The 19,821-nt window shown below is 43.2% G+C and overlaps 1 protein-coding gene across 1 annotated transcript in view; it reads left to right on the forward strand.

Moving 5' to 3' along the window:
* Window positions 1–19,821, forward strand: part of spon1b (spondin 1b) — a 71,548-nt gene that overhangs the window by 12,765 nt on the left and 38,962 nt on the right. The window contains exons 3-6 of the mRNA XM_080761553.1: window positions 1,632–1,765; window positions 6,613–6,686; window positions 8,044–8,163; window positions 8,587–8,735. Coding sequence (XP_080617679.1) covers window positions 1,632–1,765; window positions 6,613–6,686; window positions 8,044–8,163; window positions 8,587–8,735 — 477 coding nt within the window. The remainder of the gene's footprint in view (window positions 1–1,631; window positions 1,766–6,612; window positions 6,687–8,043; window positions 8,164–8,586; window positions 8,736–19,821) is intronic.

The raw sequence follows: 19,821 nt of genomic DNA on the forward strand, positions 1-19,821 counted from the left end.
CTAAAACAGGCCAATGTGAAAAGGGTGGGATATATTCCTCAGCCTAGTAGGAAAGTCTGTGAAAGATTTCACGTAAATTGCACGCTCCGTTCATGATTTGAGGCTTTTTGTTCAAAACGGGCCAATCCTGCAAACTTTGAAAGCCAATGTTAGCCAATTAGGATGGAATATGAAATATCGGACAGATCCGTCTTAAACACATGAGATAGAAGATAATGTGTAATAATGATTTGTGGGATTTTTGGACCGAATCTGGAGAAGTAATATCCAAAAATGGGGTACGAATATGTTTGTACTAGTAAAATAATGAATGAAATATTTGTAACTTTTGTCATCATTTAAGTTTAGATGGTGGTCAGCCACAAACTCACAGTCACTCACAGCTGGCCAATAATAAAAGAAAGATAGCAGTTCTGTTCAGAATCTGTCGTCTTTCCACTAAATATTAGAAAACGCTCAGTAGTGGGCTCGATAAAAGCCAGGATTGATAAGGTGCTCATTATCATTACAAATTAACAAGCTCCATCCCTATAGTCAGGAAGTGTACATAATACTACAATGATGTCAACAAATTACTTTTCGTGACTACCTAAGCCGTACATGTTGTCCTATACTGTAGCTCTATTGTTGTGCTTCAAATAATATGGGACTCTGGTATGGAGACATTGTCAGTGTGGATGGATTCCTCTGCTTGCCACTGAAGGACAAATGTGGCATTCAATTACCCCATAACACAACTGTTGAGATGAATCCCATAGTACCGCACTATGGCGCACATTATGGCCTCTTAATTACGCCCCAATCCCCCGCCGGCGGGGCCAGCGGCTGTCCACCTCATGAACAGCTCTCAGCGGGGAAATGGAGACCAATTGGTCTCAGGTTCCAACTCTGATGTTTTTGATTCCCCCCCCCCCTGGGGTTTAAGAGGTTTAAGAAACTAAGCAATGCCAAATCCACTGGGCCTGAAGGGATGCCATTTATATAGAGCTCTTTCACCATATTCATGACCTTGTTTGAGACATTCATGAGGTGAGGAGGACATTTAATCTGAGTTCAGCGGTGCCACTGTTTTCACCAAAGGAGACCAGGCAAACTGTGGAAAAGATAGAAGGGTCTGCCTCCTCTCCACAATAGGCCATAATACTGGAAAACTGCCTAGTCATTTCTTCGAGATGAGTTCTAGGTAGTTGCCAACTTGCCTCTTAATTGTTTTTCCATTTTAATATGTCCTTCCTAATATCATTCCTAATTATTTTAAGATTGACTGTGTTCAGCCTCTTCTAGAAAGAAAGAAAGAGAGAGAAAAAGAGAAAACAAATCAATGCACAATTGTACAAACATAAACTAGATGCTTCCATGCTTGTTTTGTTGAACTTGACTTGACACTATTGATCATGATATTTAATTGTGTTAATTTGACCGCTTCTTTTTTTTTTTTTTTTGATAGTATCAAGTGAAGATAGACAGGAAAGAGGGAGAGAGTGAAGGGGAGAGATACGCAGCAAAGGGTCGTCATGAACAGGACTCGAACATGCAATGCGCTGTCAGGCCAATTTGACCGCTTTTAATGCACTCTTGAGCCTATAATAATAATCAATGAATTGAACCTGTCCCTCCTTCTCTGTCCCCAGATCATTGATGAAGACGACACCCAGTTCATGAGCAACTGCCCCCCTGCTGTGACAGAAAGCACCCCCCGCAGGCGCACCCGGATACAGGTGTTCTGGACAGCCCCGCCCACTGGGACCGGTTGTGTCATACTAAAGTGGGCATCTTTTTTTATTTACTTAATTTGGATAGCAACTAAAGTCTAATTTCAAATGTTTTTTTATTTGTCAGTATGTATGTAATGTATATCTCTCTCCTCAAAAGTACACCAGTCAAAGTTATTTTTATTTTATTAATTTATTTTATATTGGTTATAGTCGAGACATTAACTGATGTGTACCGGCTCTTGGCGTCATCGTCGACAGGCAGCGCTTCGCTTCCGCGTTGGCGACATCGTTGGGCTTGCGGCGATCCAAAAAACGTTTTGTATTGGAATTGAGCTCAGATTGAGGTGATCATACAAAACATCCGTGTTTTTGGAGGTCAATAAAAAGTCATTGCGACCTCGCGGGTCCGTTTCAGCGCTAATGATGAAAACGGAAGTATCTGCTGTGTGCCCCGGTGTCGCTTAAGTTCAAATAGGGGCCGGCCTGAAAACCATGGCGCTCTGATAGCCAAGAGCACCATCTAGTGGTGGTGGGCAAGGAGTTAAGGAAACTAATACCAGGTGTTTCTCCAGAACCTCTGTTAAAGGACTGGAACTAAAACAAAGAGTGATGCATACATTGCGGAGCATTTTGGGGTTTGAAGTGGAGCAGGTGTGATTACACTGCTTAATTTGATGAGGGGTGTGTGTGTGTGTGTGTGTGTGTGTGTGTGTGTGTGTGTGTGTGTGTGTGTGTGTGTGTGTGTGTGTGTGTGTGTGTGTTTGTGTGTGTGTGCGCGCGCGCGCAACCTTTGTTTTATTTCATTCCTTTCTCGAAAGTTGCCACAGTAACCTGGCGTATGTCCCCTTTAAAACATACGCCAGTGGGCCCAGACGGTTCACAGAGTGAACTTGTGTGTTTAGCCCCTGGCCCCGTAATACCTTGACGGCCATGGTATGATGGACAGTTGGACACATTAATTCTTAATGTTGTTCTTACAAAGAACGCCTCGGGTTGTTGTGGAATTAAAAAAGAAAATCCAGAGGGAGAGATGGAGAGGGAGAGAGAGAGAGCGCACGCACGCATAGCAGATTAAATGATATACTGACACTGGTACTTGTAAATAATTGATTTTTATTCACGATGACAATGATTTATGATTGTACAACCATAACACCAACAGCAATTAGATGCTGTGCTACGATTGCCTTTCTTTTATTAATATAATATATACCGGTAAGTGTAATTCAGGCCACCATGGCACTAGGTATAAAAAAAGGCTTGCAAGGCTCTCCCTTATACTTTTACTGCAGGCTGTATAGCCTTGAATACAAGATGTGAACATGAAATACTGTACTTCAGTGAAAGACCTTCTGAAAACTCTATTTTTCTTCTTCCCTGTATACAATAAACTATCTCCCTCCTCGGTCTATCTCACACCTCTCTTCTCATTTCACACCTCGGGGGGGAATAACCTCATCGTTCGTTAGACACGGTAACTCTTCCTGACTCTCACTTATACCTCCGCTCTTTGACGACACATACTGACAGCTGTTATTTATAATATTTGGTTGCCACGCGGGCTGTCTCGCAGATGGCATACAGCCATATTCCGCCAGTTTGTTTTTCAAATAAATCTAGACCCGCGCGGGTGAACATCTGCTATGCAAATTCGGCTCATATTGCTGTCATGTTCGTGAGCAGTACGTTCTCTAACCTCTTCTTCTCTCTTTGACTCATGTTCGGTCTCTCCGGCTATACCTCAATCCCTCACTCTGGTTTTCTCTCCCTCTCGAGCTCCCTCGATCCATCACTCTCATTCTCTCTGTCTCTCAGGTCAACTGCCTCTTCCCTGTTGTTCTGCCTTCCCTCGCCTGCACTCTTTAACAGACAGACTTGTCTCTCGCATCGTAAAGCATACAGCGTTTATCAGCTTAGTCCCAGACACGTCAAAGTCTGACTCCAGTTGCTTTGTCATTTTGGGTTATTTATATATTTAACATGACGGTTTATCGCAGGAATCCTTCAGGTTGTAAATGGACCTTTTTCAGAGCAGACATTTTGACTGGATAAACCGTGAACACAGCGGAAGGTAATGGCATTAGTTGTGGGTGTGTTTCATGTTACCATCATGCTGGCACATGCAAACATATAAATTCAACATACCCCAAATTAATGTTAGTATATCGTACATTTGTAAAAACATCAATAAGTGAAAGACCAAGTTTTCTTTGAAAGAAAAAAGTGTGATAATCGCTTCATTAAAAACACATTTGCTTTATTTTGAACAGAAATCTTGATCTGAACGGAACTCTTGTGTGTACATGATGTGACTCTAAATGTACTTGTGTGCATACGCAGGTGATTTGACAGCTCTTGTGCACTTTGTGTGTGCGTAATCCATTCTGTGTTAGGTCTGATGAGCTCAGGCCAAATCTGATCTTTGATCTCCGGAAAAGCCTCTGTCTAGGGTCTAGGAATGTTTCCCCAGAGCGACACACACTCACACAAGCGTGCATGTGCATGCACACACGCACGCACATATGCACGTGTGTGTGTGTGTGTGTGTACACACACACACACACACACACACACACACACACACACACACACACACACACACACACACAGTCCAATCTCAGTGTTGTTGTGCCTCAGATCTATCCATCTCTTTATACTTTAATTCCTTTCCGAACCTCTCCGGATCCGGCAGCCATCTTGTTGGTTTACCTCTCAGCCTCTGTGTGCTCTTTGTCAATTGCGTCTTAGTTATAACTGCACTCTTTTAATCCACAGTTCGAGTTGCGTTTTCATCTCTGTTGCATTTTATTGTATTTATTGATTTCATTTTCAAAAATACTGACCATCTAAAGTGAGAAAACATAACTGAAACATAACATAGTTTTTCATTACCTTATATCTCTGAGCTTCATTAGTTTGGGACAATGTGTAACGTGAGTCTGACCACCACGTCAGACTCATTATTAAGAATAATTAATCCCTAGGTGAAGCAAGACATGCGAGAAGGAGCAGAGGTCCTGCTTTACCCTGAAGGATTTATTTTTCCAATAATGTCCACCTTACAGTACATTATTCTGATTATTACACGGCTACTGTACAAATGAATTCATTAAACAATGACTATTGGCCTAGAAGCTTCCTTACAAGCTTCTGAGACAGGAGGACAATGGTCTGTCATAAGTAGCAGACCATATAATATGTCTTGATTGAACATTGAGAACTCAAGTATTCAACAAAACCATCAAATAAGCAAAGAGTTAATTTATCATTTTCACATAATTCTGTGGATTTGCATAAATCCTGTAGACTGGACTTGAACATTACTGTAGGTATATTTGCTGGAATCTCTACAAAACATTTCTACCACAGGCTCAGCACTTATTCTATTCCCATTGTGACAGGCACAGCTATAGTCACTTTGATACTGTATGCTCTTTGACAGTACATTTCCAGGACTTCTTTCATTTTTGGAAGCCTCATTTCATTTGAGCAGCCGTATTGTGAGATGCTGTTGCATTAAAAAGCACGAACAATGGCATTGAGCAACAAGAACACGGCGCATACTGTCTGGAAGGAGGTTTAGGCTTAATTTATAATCCATCCCACATATGGTGTCACTTGCCAAAATAACAGATCTACACCCAAACAATGCGTTGCATAAATTAGGCATTACTTTCTCCTAGTAAGATAGTTCAGTTTTTTCTTCTTTTTCTCAATTTATTTTTAATGCTTTTCTCCCAACTTACAGTAGGTACTTCCTTGGCCTACTGACAGCACTGGACGGACACACACACACACACACACACACACACACACACACACACAAACGCGCGTGCACGTGCACACGTGTAGGTGGATCACTACAAAAAATAAGAATGATGTGACCCACACAGACAGATACAGTAACTGTATTTCCAGGACTTACTGTATATAATGTACATCAGTTGTGTTCTTCAATCTCATAGCCAAGCAGTCAACATATTGTGTACACTGTGCCACTTAGAGACTGTTAAAGATTCATATGGCCAATACAAGATACAGTACAACGGTTAACAAGGTGATATACCCCCTTCATCCTCTCTGGGATGTAGTGGATTAGTAAAGTAAAAGTATTGGAAATTGTAACTTAAGTAAAGTACACATACCTCAAAAAGTACAGTACTTAATTAAATAATAATAATTAAATGTACTTATTTACTTTCCACCACTGCTGTTGTGCACCATTCAGAGTCACTGAGGAGGATCCTACATTCACTCCCTCTTTACGGACTTGTGATTTTACTACAGGAATTTTATTTAAGTTGTAAGGCGAGAAAATTACCCTGGAAGACACGGAATGAAATACCCTTTTGTTTTAACCAGTTTCTGTTTGAAGAATGGCCATGTTGAGACTCAAAAGGGCATTTTTCACATCAGACTCCAAATGGAACTAAAACGTATTTAGTTCTATTTTGGAGTCTGATGTGAAAAGATGTTACCATATATGCCACACATATAACACCTACCTCCTAGGTACTGTAATGCCTACATTCCCCTCCTCACTCCGTTCCCTATCTCTGCTGCACGGACATCGGCTACGTTTTATGTCCCAGCTGCGTGATGGCGTGTCACGAGGGGGCAGAGAATACCACACGGCATCTGTGAAAAAAGATGTGCACTCCAACTCCATTAGGATACCCCAAGGAACCCATTACCTTTGGTAGTCTGTGATAAAAAACATGCTTCTGGAATGGAGGGGGGTGGGGGGGGGGGGGTGGTGGTGGTGGTGGTGGTGAAACAACAACTATGGTATTAGTCCTTTAATTCCTCCCCTCCTCGACCCCTCTCCTGTATTCGTTTCTCATGCTGTCTGTCTGTCTGTCTGTCTGTCTGTCTGTCTGTCCGTCCATGTCTCCAGGGCCAGTATTGTCCAGAAGAGAATCATCTATTTCCAGGATGAGGGCTCCCTCACCATCCCACTGTGTGAGAAAGGTAACGACAGCCGTCCGTCATCCACCTGCCATCGTCGCCTATCCTCAGTGTTATGCTTTGTCTGCTTGTCATCTGTCCATTATCCCCCTGTCATCCCTTTCTTTAATACCATTTCACATATACGTAGGTTTTCAAAAGGAAGTGTCGAATGTCTCCAAAGCAACAAAGAAAGAATTACATAGTCGACAACAAAATGCAACGAGGGCTATAGATCTCTTTGCGTGCTCTGTGGAATTTAAAACAGCACAATGAATCTACCGCATGGTGCGGCAGTAATGCTTTTATGTTCCCTGTGATTTTATAGCGGAGGGAAACACCACGTCAGCATTGGAGATGTGCATGCTCCTCGGATAAACACAAAAGAGTGGCAGCAGAACACTTCCAGCTACCCACACTGATTGCTCACAATCACTGAGGCATTGCAATGTTCTCGCACCACCGGTTTTCAAGCACACTGTACCTTGAGGGACCCTTTTATTTCAAGGAACCTTCTCTAACCAATCCAACATAGTTTTGCGGTTTTGTGGAAGCTGTAGCGAAGCTGACCCCGTTTTGGAGTTCTGGCCAACTTTACCCAATCCATCTGATCTCATTACGCATGGTTTTTGGCATTCTGTTCTTAGATCAATTTAACGATGCATTTTTAAGTGGTGCAACCACTTCATTACGGAGCTACTAGGCGACTAGGAAACAGAGTGAAATTACTGCTGCCGGAAAAACAAAAACATCATGAAACTGCGCTTTTGTTTACTTAAAGCACAAACCACACCAAAGGGTCGGGTCGGGGACAAAAAGTTTTTTTTAAGGTAAACCACACCAATGCAACTTTTTGAGTTTCAAGGAGTTGCATTGGTGTGGTTGACCTTAAAAAACGTTTTTTCAGGTTAGGGTTAGGGTTAAGGTTAGGGTTAGTTGCGAATGCAGTGAGCACTTACTATTAGACCTAGCAGATCATGTCTGTGTGTCTGTGTGTCTGTCTGTGTGTCTTTCCCGCTATCCAAATATGGAATGTGTTGCATCAGCAATCACTCAGCTCCATATATGGGCACAAAAGGGGCCAGGTCCACTCAGCTCCATATATGGGCACAAAAGGGGCCAGGTCCACATATACAGTAACAGCGGGTCAGACACACAGACAGACAGACAGACAGCCATGATCTGCAGGGTCTCAGCTGCGTTCGCTTCCCGCGTTTGCGCGTCTTACTGGTAATAGGGTTACCGGTAGTAGTAGGACAACGTGCCAAACGCGACGTCGGACAGTGGCTGACGACAACGTCAATATGTAGGAAATGTCCAGTAGGCTCCAGTGCCTATAAGTACGTATTGTGTGTTCATGTGTTGTCTCGTCTCTCTATAGAGCCTGTGTTCGGCGCGGCCACAGAGAGTCCTCTGGATTGCTGTGCCTGTGGAACCGCCAAGTACAGGCTCACCTTCTTGGGCAACTGGTCTGAGAAAGTTCATCCTAGAGATTACCCCAGTGAGTTCAAAAGTGTGTGTGTGTGTGTGTGTGTGTGTGTGTGTGTGTGTGTGTGTGTGTGTGTGTGTGTGTGTGTGTGTGTGTGTGTGTGTGTGTGTGTGTGTGACTATGTATATAGTGTATATTCCTGCACTATACCTGCATCAAGTGATCTTGGTACACAGAAGTTGATCTATTGAAGATTCTGACCTTCAAAGTACATAATTTTTGTTCTGATTGTATTGCTGTATCGTTGTATTGTTCTTTCTGCTTTGGCAATGTAAACGTATGTTTTCTCATGCCGATAAAGCCCTTTGAATTGAATTGAATTGACTATGTATCACAGAAACAGCAGTAAGTGGTGTTTGCAGGGAGCATACTGAGAAGATTCTCTGCGTTCTAAGTTATATACACAGGCCTGTTGTCCTTCCTTGTGTCCTATAGGACGAGCTAACCACTGGTCCGCTCTGATTGGAGGGTCACATTCCAGAAGCTACGTCCTGTGGGAATACGGTGGTTATGCCAGCGAAGGAGTCCGCCAGGTGGCCGAGCTAGGTTCTCCAGTCAAGATGGAAGAAGAGATTCGACAGAAGGTCAGTAACACAAGACCTTACTTAACCCATTCTGGGCGGGCACCCATTTTGGTGTTAGCATCATGTTATGCTTTAGCTATTGAAAAATAGCAGATCTACAAGCTCATAGCGCGCCACCGAGTGGCGCGCTACGAGCTTGTAGGTCTGCTATTTTTGAAAAATCAAAGAACGACTGACATTTTTAAAAATCTGATCTCAGGTCAGAATGGGTTCATCAGACCAGTGTGTGTCCAGTGGAAACCTCGTATGAATCTGATCTCAGGTCAGAATGGGTTAAGCTAGATCAGGGGTATCGGGGTATTTTGCGTTACCTGCACAAGTACTTACTGTAGCTGATCTGCCCTTTCTGCCACACGGAGACGGCGTTTTGGGGAACTGGCTCTTTTTTTAAACCGACTCCCAGAGTGACAAACTTCAGGGGGCGCTACTTTGTCATCTCCGTGTGTACAACAAATGCCGCCTATTTGCTGAAACAGTGACACCATTAGTCCCCTCGCCCCCTCCAAACTAATCTCACGTCGCCAGGCTTTCCACCTCCAAAACAACTGACGGCTGCGTCCATGATCAGCCGGCTTTTTACAGCAACATGATACTGTTATAGAAATCTGTCGGTGAGCACTTATAACATAGTTGAAACAACAATAATGAGACAGACACAATTCAGAGTTTCAGAGTATTGGAATAGAATGTATTCGAATACGGAGACAGCAGTGGAGCGTTACAATGGAACACCGTACTGACTCCACACATCTCAGTCAGGCTTCAGCTTAAATACATTATTACCCTCCAACCCAGGGGTGGGTGGGTCTTGTACACATGACATCAGAGACCTTCAGACCACACATGTCACAGGTCACAGAAAACAGCTTCTCATGGCTTGGTTTATGACGTCCTTAAATGTACAAGCATTCCACATTTCCTTGACAATACGTTCTTTTTTACTTGAAATGATGCAGGTTTATGCCGAGCCTTTCATAACCACCAGCTCACTGGTATTAATTGCTTAATGGTTATTTATTAATGTGTGTATTTTTCATGTGAATGAATGGTTTGACCTGTAGTGTAAAGGGAAGCCTTTAATATTGTTTGTACATTTGTTCATGAAGTGCTAATGGTTTATTTCACCATAACCACTTCCTTCCAAGTATCACAGCTATTTTATATTTGCACATAATGTCTATAAATCTCTTCTCCGAAAATAGCTTATCTGCAGCCCGTGAGCTTGTAGCTATTTTCAGATTTCTGATTTCAGATTTGTATTGAAGGGACAGCCCCTTGACATGCAGCATCTCATTTTCAAGAGGGACCCATAAACAGACAAAATACAAAAAAAGCATAGACAAGTTGAGTCTAGATGTGAATATAAGGAAGTCCTGAAACTACTAAATGATGAGATGGATCTTTGAGATGGAGGGAGATTGTTTCGGAGAACCGATATAAATTATTGTCGGTTTAATAATAGTTGGTTTGCATCCACACAGATGTAAAATGAACGTAATAATAATAAACGTGGGCCTTGAGATTTGTCTACAGATTTTCACTATGGAAGCATTAAATGTATAATATCTCGGACGCAGGGTGGCTCGCTGGAATCGGGCCGGCACCCTGGGTGCGTTCCTGTGGGTCTGGAACTCCCCCCCCCCCCCCCCCCCCAGAGGCTGCTTTTCACTGTTCTACGGACAGCCGTTGAAACGCAGTCACTGATTGGCCCCGGTCATTTTCTGATTTCTCCAGCTTCCGCATACTCTCTGCCAATGAGCCCGACTACAGACTCTTTTGCGGGGAGGAAGCGTCAGTGAATCCCCCGTGAGTCTGGCCACGCCATGCAGGCTAATGGACCACCTGCAATACCGCAGATTTGTTCCTATATAATGGAGATCCTTGATGCCACTGCCATGTCCATGATGTCACTGCCATGGCACTGACATCATGGCACTGCCATGTCCATGATGTCACTGCCATGGCACTGACATCATGGCACTGCCATGTCCATGATGTCACTGCCATGGCACTGACATCATGGCACTGCCATGTCCATGATGTCACTGCCATGGCACTGACATCATGGCACTGCCATGTCCATGATGTCAGTGCCTGTCAGTGCCATGGCACTGACATCATGGACCTGCCATGTGATAATGTGTACTGCGTAAATAAGTACTTTTTATTATTGGTACATAAAAATAGAGTATGAGTATAGAGAATGTGTGCGTTGAGATTTTGACATGCCGGTTGTTGCGCCTTCCTTGGCCACAAAAAGTTAGAAAGCCACTGCACCACACCAAGGTATCATGGACTGCTGTTCTGTAGTCTTTGCAAAAATTCCCATTATTATAATATTCTTTAATGAAGACAAATCCGTACTAACCTAAATGACAGTAATATTATCTGGCTGTATAGACCAGCCACGCAGCCAGCCCATACATTCCCATTAACCCATTCTGAACGGGAACCCATTTTGGTATTAGCATCATGTCGTGCTTTAGCTATTGAAAAATAGCAGATCTACAAGCTCATAGCGCGCCACCGAGTGGCGCGCTACGAGCTTGTAGGTCTGCTATTTTTGAAAAATCGAAGAACGACTGACATTTTTAGAATCTGATCTCAGGTCAGAATGGGTTAATCAGACCAGTGTGTGTCCCAGTGGAAACCTCGTATGAATCTGATCTCAGGTCAGAATGGGTTAACCGACTCACAAGAACAAATTGATTCCTGTCACATTGAGAAATTCAACCTTTTACAACCACAGGGCTATTGTAAATGTCAGTATCATGTAAATGCATAATTTCCATCTCTGAAAGGTTGGGATTAGATGCATTTCAGTCTGTAATATGAGTTCAACTGTAGTGACAATCCCTGCACTATAAAAAAATTTAAATAAAAAAATAAGCGCAGTGTTCAAAATAACAATATGCTGAGCCCAAGAGAAGAGCAGCAAAAATGTCTTCAGATAAAGTCAGAGAGCACGGTATATCTGCATTGCGCTTCTTCTCATCCCTGTCAGTGCGTATAGAGACTTGAGGTATGATGATTGTTATTGCTTGCTGGGTCCCTCCATCTACTGTTAATGTGTGTTGTCAGAAGCCATTACATCACGGTCTGAAGTTAACCCATTCTGACCGGGAACCCATTTTGGGTGTTAGCATCATGTTATGCTTTAGCTATTGAAAAATAGCAGATCTACAAGCTCATAGCGCGCCACCGAGTGGCGCGCTACGAGCTTGTAGGGCTGCTATTTTTGAAAAATCGAAGAACGACTGACATTTTTAGAATCTGATCTCAGGTCAGAATGGGTTAATCAGACCAGTGTGTGTCCCAGTGGAAACCTCGTATGAATCTGATCTCAGGTCAGAATGGGTTAATGAGGGGTTCTGATGAAATGAGGAATGCAAATTGTGGCAAACGTGCATCTGCATGTACTGTACTGTACATATATCCGTTCTTCTCGCACGCTCTATTTTTCCTCTTGTCACAACAATGGTGGTTTAACCCATTCTGACCTGAGATCAGATTCATACGAGGTTTCCACTGGACACACACTGGTCTGATTTAACCCATTCTGACCTGAGATCAGATTCTAAAAAATGTCAGTCGCTCTTCGATTTTTCAAAAATAGCAGACCTACAAGCTCGTAGCGCGCCACTCGGTGGCGCGCTATGAGCTTGTAGATCTGCTATTTTTCAATAGCTAAAGCATAACATGATGCTGAACACCAAGATGGGTTCCCGTTCAGAATGGGTTAATGGATGGTGTGAAAGTTCCCATTTCCACAAACAGTACAGTATGGGGGCCAGGCATTTACATACAGAGAGTGGGCGTTCTTTCTTGTACCTTTCACCTCATTATACGTTTCATTAAACCAAAATGCATATCTAGACTGAGCATGCTGCATATAGTTGCTGTAGCTGGTAAAGTGTGTGTGTGTGTGTGTGTGTGTGTGTGTGTGTGTGTGTGTGTGTGTGTGTGTGTGTGTGTGTGTGTGTGTGTGTGTGTGTGTGTGTGTGTGTGTGTGTGTGTGTGTGTGTGTGTGTGTGTGTGTGTGTGTGTGTGTGTGTGTGTGTGTGTGTGTGTGTGTGTGTGTGTGCTCAGGTGGTGGAAAACAACCATGCTGTTTTCGTGCTCAGACCCACCCAGCCTCCCACCCACACACATAGCTCCGTAAGGCACCACTCATAAAAGGGCGACACTATGATTGAATGACTTAAGTGTGTATTGTATAACCTGAACTGCCCAAATACATAAACTTTAAAAAAAGTAGTGTGGGGGTGCTGGGGTTGGTGTGTGTGTGTGTGTGTAAGGGGGGGGGGGGGGGGGGGTTGCGTGCTTGCTCTGCGGCACCCTCTCTCCTAGATAGTGCTGAAAGGTGCATCATAGCAGTTTATAGTTGAACAATAGTGTGTTCTTAGAGGTCTGACAGTTGGGTGTTTGCCTGTCAGTTTGAGTTTGGGCTGTTATATGGAGACATCGGAGGCTGAAGGACAGGCCTAACTCCTCTCTTGGCCGGCCTTGTCTTGTCTCTGGCACTAAAACACTACCCTGACACAAAGGAAATGTTATGTGGAATGAGAGAGGTCTGCGAGTGTAGTGTACTCTGCAGCCTGGAATGCAAGCCATTGTGCCGTAGACTCGCTGACATGACTTGAGTGGGCCTTCTACTATGGAATAGTAGAAGGCTAGTGGAATAGACGTCTACGGAGAGAGCTTGTTGCTGGTGGTGCTGGGGTGGTGGTGCATACAGCTACTGGCAGTAGAACACTACCCTCTGACACAAAAGGAAACGTTCTGTGGAATGAGAGAGAGGGCTCACGAGTGTACTCTGCAGCCTGGAATGTAAAGCCATTGCGCCGTAGACTCACTGGCATGTAGGCCTTCTACTATGGAATGTTGGCTATTAAAAAGAAGAAAAAAAAGTGTGTGTGTGTGTGTGTGTGTGTGTGTGTGTGTGTGTGTGTGTGTGTGTGTGTGTGTGTGTGTGTGTGTGTGTGTGTGTGTGTGTGTGTGTGTGTGTGTGTGTGTGTGTGTGTGTGTGTGTGTGTGTGGACTAGTTAACGATCAAAGAGAAAACACACTTTAATTAGATGGACAGTCCGCCAAGTTTAGACTGAGTGGGCCATAATTATGAATAATAATAGTGATATTGAAGATAGTCTTGTTATTCAACTGGTTAAATATATATACAGTAGGGAATAGTAATCTTACAGTAGTGGTACATGATGATCTCCACTTACAGTATACTGGAATAATACCAGAGCAACTGATATCTCACACATGTACAGTGCATAAAAGGTGATACAGAACATGTTTTCTGTGTAAGCACTGCTAAGAAACACACTATTGTATGTTTCCGTCAATTTACTCTAGCTTCAGTCAGCGTGCACTTAATTGGCAAGAGGCTGCTGTAAAGCTGGAGCAGAGAAAGTTGACACGGGTCAATAATCCCCGTCTTAGCTGAGAATCTCAACCATCCGGGGCAGCGATCAGCTGTGGTGATGTGAGGACAAAGCCTTAAGAGATACCTCTGTAATTACAAGCTTGAACCTTTGCTTTCCTAACTACTAACGGCCTATAAGCCTAAGCCCTGACACAAGGCAGAGAGACAGACAGCCACGCAGGCAGGCAGATACACAATCATGCAGTGGGCGACGGCAGCTTGGCAGTCACCTAACCAATCTGTCTGTGATAAGAATCCAAATTTTAAATGTTTAAAAAAAAAATGTTTTACCCGTTGTTCAGTCAGAAACATCACGACTGAACAAGTAGTAGTTTAGTCTGATAACTCACAAATAGCTTGAGAACAAGTTTTAATATTATATTTGATCTTGGCGTTCAGTTTATTACTCAGCTCTGCTCAGCACATTAGCAGACAACCATTTAAGAGCAGGGAGATCAATCGCTGAATTCAGCGGTGTGTTAATTATTTCTTGATAATACAGACCGTTGTCTAATCAAAGCCCCAGAGCACCTGGCTGTGGATTTTCTGATTCTGTTTCCAACATGACAGCAATGTAAACAAACACACAATCGACTCATTTTCAGCCAAACATTGCTCTCAATAATGTTTTTGAAAACATTTGAAGCGAGAAATAGATGATGCAGTAAGCGGAAATGGATTCTATTTGATCAACACTATTTGATCAACACTTGGGGGCAGACGGACAGCGCACAATACTTATGGAATACTTGAATTACTGTAAGCAAGGAAATACCTAGTTTGTTGTTACTGTTGGTTATGAATAAAGTAGCCGTGTAATAAGCAGGATAATGTATGACACGACAGCAGTAGTTTAGAAATAATGCCCTTCAGGATGATTAGACACCTCGGCTTCGTCTTCCAGCAGAGCTTACTGGTGGTGCTGGCTGGGGTGGGTATCCGGAGAACTCGCCAGTTTACCAAGTCGCCGTAATTTAGTGCATTTTAGTTTGACTTCACCTTCATTTAACTTCAGTTGACACTAGAGAAAGTAGGAATGCTAAAGTTTAAACACCAAAGTACCGAAACAATGTAATTCATTAGTAAACAATATCCTGAAATGGTAGGCCTACTTGTCATTGATCACTTGGAAATGAACTATAAAATGGTAAATTTATATAGCACCTTTATCCAAGGCGCTTTACATAGATTGTGCATTACATTCACCCATTCACACACCGATGGCGGCAGAAACCATGCAAGGCACCAACCAGCACATCAGGAGCAATTAGGGGTTCAGTGTCTTGCTCAAGGACACTTCGACACTAACTCTGGGGGAGCACCGGGTTCGAACTGGCAACCCTGCGGTTGCCATCCAGCCACTCTACCCCTGACTTGGTAAACTGGGGAGTTCTCCGGTATCCCTGGGGTGGTGGTAGGAGAAACAAGGTGCATGCAACATCCAGTGGCAGCAAGAGGACATTTAAAGATTCAGCTGACCTTAAAGGACCACTTCACCACTTTTCAACCTATCTTCATATAATAGGTCCTCACTAATAATCATGATAAACTGCCCACAGCCATTTTTTTCATGATATTTGTGAGGACCTACTACAGCATAATGAAGATAGGTTTAAAAGTGGTGAAGTGGTCCTTTAAGTAAATGGCCAATTTGATCAGTTGCTTGACACGCCACACACTGTACATCGCCCACATAGAGCTGCACATGCGTGTAAACCTCTCTACTAGTGTATATGCCCAACCTATCCCGCAGGCTACGCATCATTTCTGTAAGAGGGTAGCAAATGGAAGTACAAAGAGCAACTGGACAAGGCTCAACATGCAAAAACCTGTGGAAAAGTATGTGTGATGAAGTTCATTTGAGCAAATCCTCCAGGCACAGCTGAACTTACTCCACTCCCACCCCAGCAGTTGATAACCACAGTTCTGCCTTAATTCGAAGTCATGGTCTCTCTCTCTTAAGTCCTGGCACTAAACGGCACTCACAGGTTTTGACATGCCAAAGTGCTTGAGTAATTTAGTCAGCTCACTACGACTGCCAAAGTAAAGTGTGCCTACAACAATAAATAAAATAGAAGTGCACAGACTGATTACGTATTACTTGACGTTGTAAAGATAAATACAATTTGAGTTTTATTTTTGTGCCAGTAATGCTATTTTTGTAATATCACTTAGGAACATAGAGTGCACAGTATTGGCAAGTAAAGATTAAAAGTGCACTGTTCTCAGCCAGTACAGCTGACTGATTTAGGGGAAACGCCCAAGAACCACCCAGCACAGTGAAATTCCACCTTTCTAATGTCACAGCCCGCTTATTGTATACGGGAGGGACACTAAATTACATGGCACACTCAGTTACATGGCATGTCTAATTACTGTGAAATGTCACACAGACCAGAATATCGTAAAAGTCAAGGTATAGTGAAATGTGTGGTCAAGGAGTAAAATCTCAACCTTTTATAATACCATGGCACACTGACGGAGAGCAGGGACAAAAGAAAATCCATCCGTGGTACACCTAATTATAACTTGCTCTGAAATGTCACATACCACACAGCCACGTGTGATCTTACATGATCAGAGATGGCAAAATGTCAAGAGTGGCCGGCCGGAGAGCACTGCAGATTGCTTTTTAAGAGGAAAAGTGTGTTGATAGGTTGATTCAATTAACTTGTAAAATGAGTTTAGTCGGATGTGACGGCTCACAACATAAAACCTCAAAGGTGCATTAGAACAAGTTCCACGGTGTACTTTGAACCACCCGCAGCCACCACTCACATGCCATAACTAACCTTTCGTCATGCATCCAACAGCTACTTTTTCAAAAGCGTCACTCGGGTAAAGATTCCTCTGGGAAATATCTATTGTGACTTGACCTTTGGAAAGAAAACCCTTCCTCTCTCTCTTCTTTGTGTTTATCCACTTGAGCCTCAGCATGCCTATTGCCTCCTCTGCGGGGAACATTCGACTAAAATATCATATCGCATTGTGAGCTCGTATAGATCGGCTACTTTGGTGTGGAGGAAAAAAGCGCTGTAAAAAGCACCGTTTTACTATTGCTATCTTTGGTGAATCGATTTGTGTAAAGTGAAATATGGGCATACCAAATGCGTTCTTTACATGTCCGCTTTATGAAATAGAGGGTTTAAGTGGTGCTGAGTTTGCAGCTAAACAAAAGCCAATTCATTCCAGTGCATGACGGAGGAGAATTTCACTATAAATTAAAATCTCCGCGATATCAGCGATTATCGTCCCATGCCTATAAAGAACAGAGGGTTCAACCCATTCTGAACGGGAACCCATTTTGGTGTTAGCATCATGTTATGCTTTAGCTATTGAAAAATATCAGATCTACAAGCTCATAGCGCGCCACCGAGTGGCGCGCTACGAGCTTGTAGGTCTGCTATTTTTTGAAAAATCGAAGAACGACTGACATTTTTTAAATCTGATCTCAGGTCAGAATGGGTTAATCAGACCAGTGTGTGTCCAGTGGAAAACCTCGTATGAATCTGATCTCGGGTCAGAATGGCTTTAAGTGGTTAAGAGTTTAAAATGAGAAACGTGTGCCAAGTGATAAAGTACAGTATGCTGCATTGATGTAGACTAAATCGTCTCTCGGTCCCGATCTCACCCAAACACGGTAAAATTGCACAGATTGGCAATTCCGTACACCTAGAAAAACCCCAAATCCGCATACATACAGTATTACCTTATTACTATTTTCGCCACGATGAAGGCGTAGCTTTCACTAGTATTGTATGTAAGGAATTGACAATCGGTGCTATTTCACCGTGTTTGGCTGAGATCGGGTTTGACATTACTGTATTTATGATTCTGTGCTATTGGGTGACAACTCAAGGTTCAAGGTTAAAGTCTATCCAGTGTCCCCGAAGGGCAAACTGGGCTGCAGCATAGACAGTACACCAAACAATAAACGAAACGGTACAAACAAACAGTTCACATAGCGGATACCAGAGTACAGAGGTGCACACAACCATCAAAGTGCAGGCGCCTAAAGTGCTATGCGATAGGTCAACTCGGAGTCGGCTCTACCGAACTTCGCAACTCGCGGGAACCCGTGGTGCCCCTCAGTGTAATATGTACGGATTTTTTTTTCTTTTCTATAGGTGTGTACTGTATGTACGGAATTGCCAATCCATGCTATTTCACCGCGTTTGGGTGAGACCGGGTTGCTCTTGAGACAGTCTATGATTGAACACTGGTGCCAGCTGGAGGTCAATCGATGCAGGTCTTTTTGACCCCTCTGGTCATCTGGTTTGGCCCGGCTATACTTTCCTGGTTTACACGCTTCACAGCACCCCCCTCACATCCTGCCCGGTGAGGAGGACAAGATGTTTCAGGGTGTCATCGGGTGCATGCATTAGGTCTGAGCCCAGCCATATTCCCCCGGGCTAGTATACCCATCATGCTTCTCCGGGGAGTCCTACAGGTGTAATTGTATGTGCTGTACTTTACGGTCAGAGCTTTTTGTTGGAGCCACGTTGCTATGCGGCAGTGTTGGAAATGTAAAATATGTCGCTATATGACCTTCGCCGGAGCTCTTATACTACAGTATTTCCATATTTTCTTTTTCCCTCTTTGTCCATTTCCTCCCCCTTCATTCCTCATTTACATCTTTACAGCTGCGTGAGTGACTGACTCCTCTCATACATTGACAGCTTTTATCTCATTGTTTATTCTCTATCTGTTTTGAAGACCTCATTTCAGGGAGGAGGGGGGGGGGGTGGTCAATGGAACTATTATTCATTTTTGAGCTCAAAACATTTCACAGGAAAATGCTGCAGACTTCTCTCAAACGGGCAGACAATCGCCCACACACTGGCTTGACAAACACATACGCACGCACGCACACACCAACACACGCACGCACGCACCATCTAATCCCATTCCTGACACCACCTGTCAGATTAAGAGGGAAGGAAGTAGTGCTAAGAGAAACATTCTCTCTCTCTCTCTCTCTCTCTCTCTCTCTCTCTCTCTCTGTGTGCGTTGCTCTTCAAGCATCTGTGCTTTGCTTAGAACCATTTTGTCAAGCTATCACAGAGTCAACATCCTTGTGAAGGATTGTTTTTTTTTCACCTGCTGCAGTTGTCAACAGTATAGCATTGTTCTTTGTCGGAAAAATGCTACTCCATTCGCTTGGCAGATAGCAGATACTTTGCAATAATATTATCTGTGTTTTGTGTTTTGTCATTTGCATTCAGGGACACATCAACGCATCATGCACATAACTTCACATTATTATCGTGCTGGCTTTAACAATACCTGCACCTCCACGGATACAGGATTAAAGGGATATTCCACGCGCCTCGAGCCGAAATCAGGCTGATCCCGTGCGTCTCAGGAGCGAACACACACAGCTGAATAATAGGGGGTGTATATAATAGTAACTGCATCAAAAAGATCCATTTTAATTTCAAGTATATTGAAATGGAAACTCATACTCATATCGTATGGTATCGTATTTGAAATGAAAATAATCGGTATTGAATCGTTTTGCAATGCAAATAATGTAACTATCAATACTAAATCTTTGCTTAATACTATAAGTCTTTGCTTAATAGTTACTGTATCGAATTTAAATCATTGAATCGTATCGCTCTTAAAATGTATCGTTACACCCCTATACTGACT

This window comes from Protomyctophum bolini, assembly GCF_963924005.1.
Source record: "Protomyctophum bolini genome assembly, chromosome: 4".
In the NCBI taxonomy this organism is placed as follows: Eukaryota; Metazoa; Chordata; class Actinopteri; order Myctophiformes; family Myctophidae; genus Protomyctophum; species Protomyctophum bolini.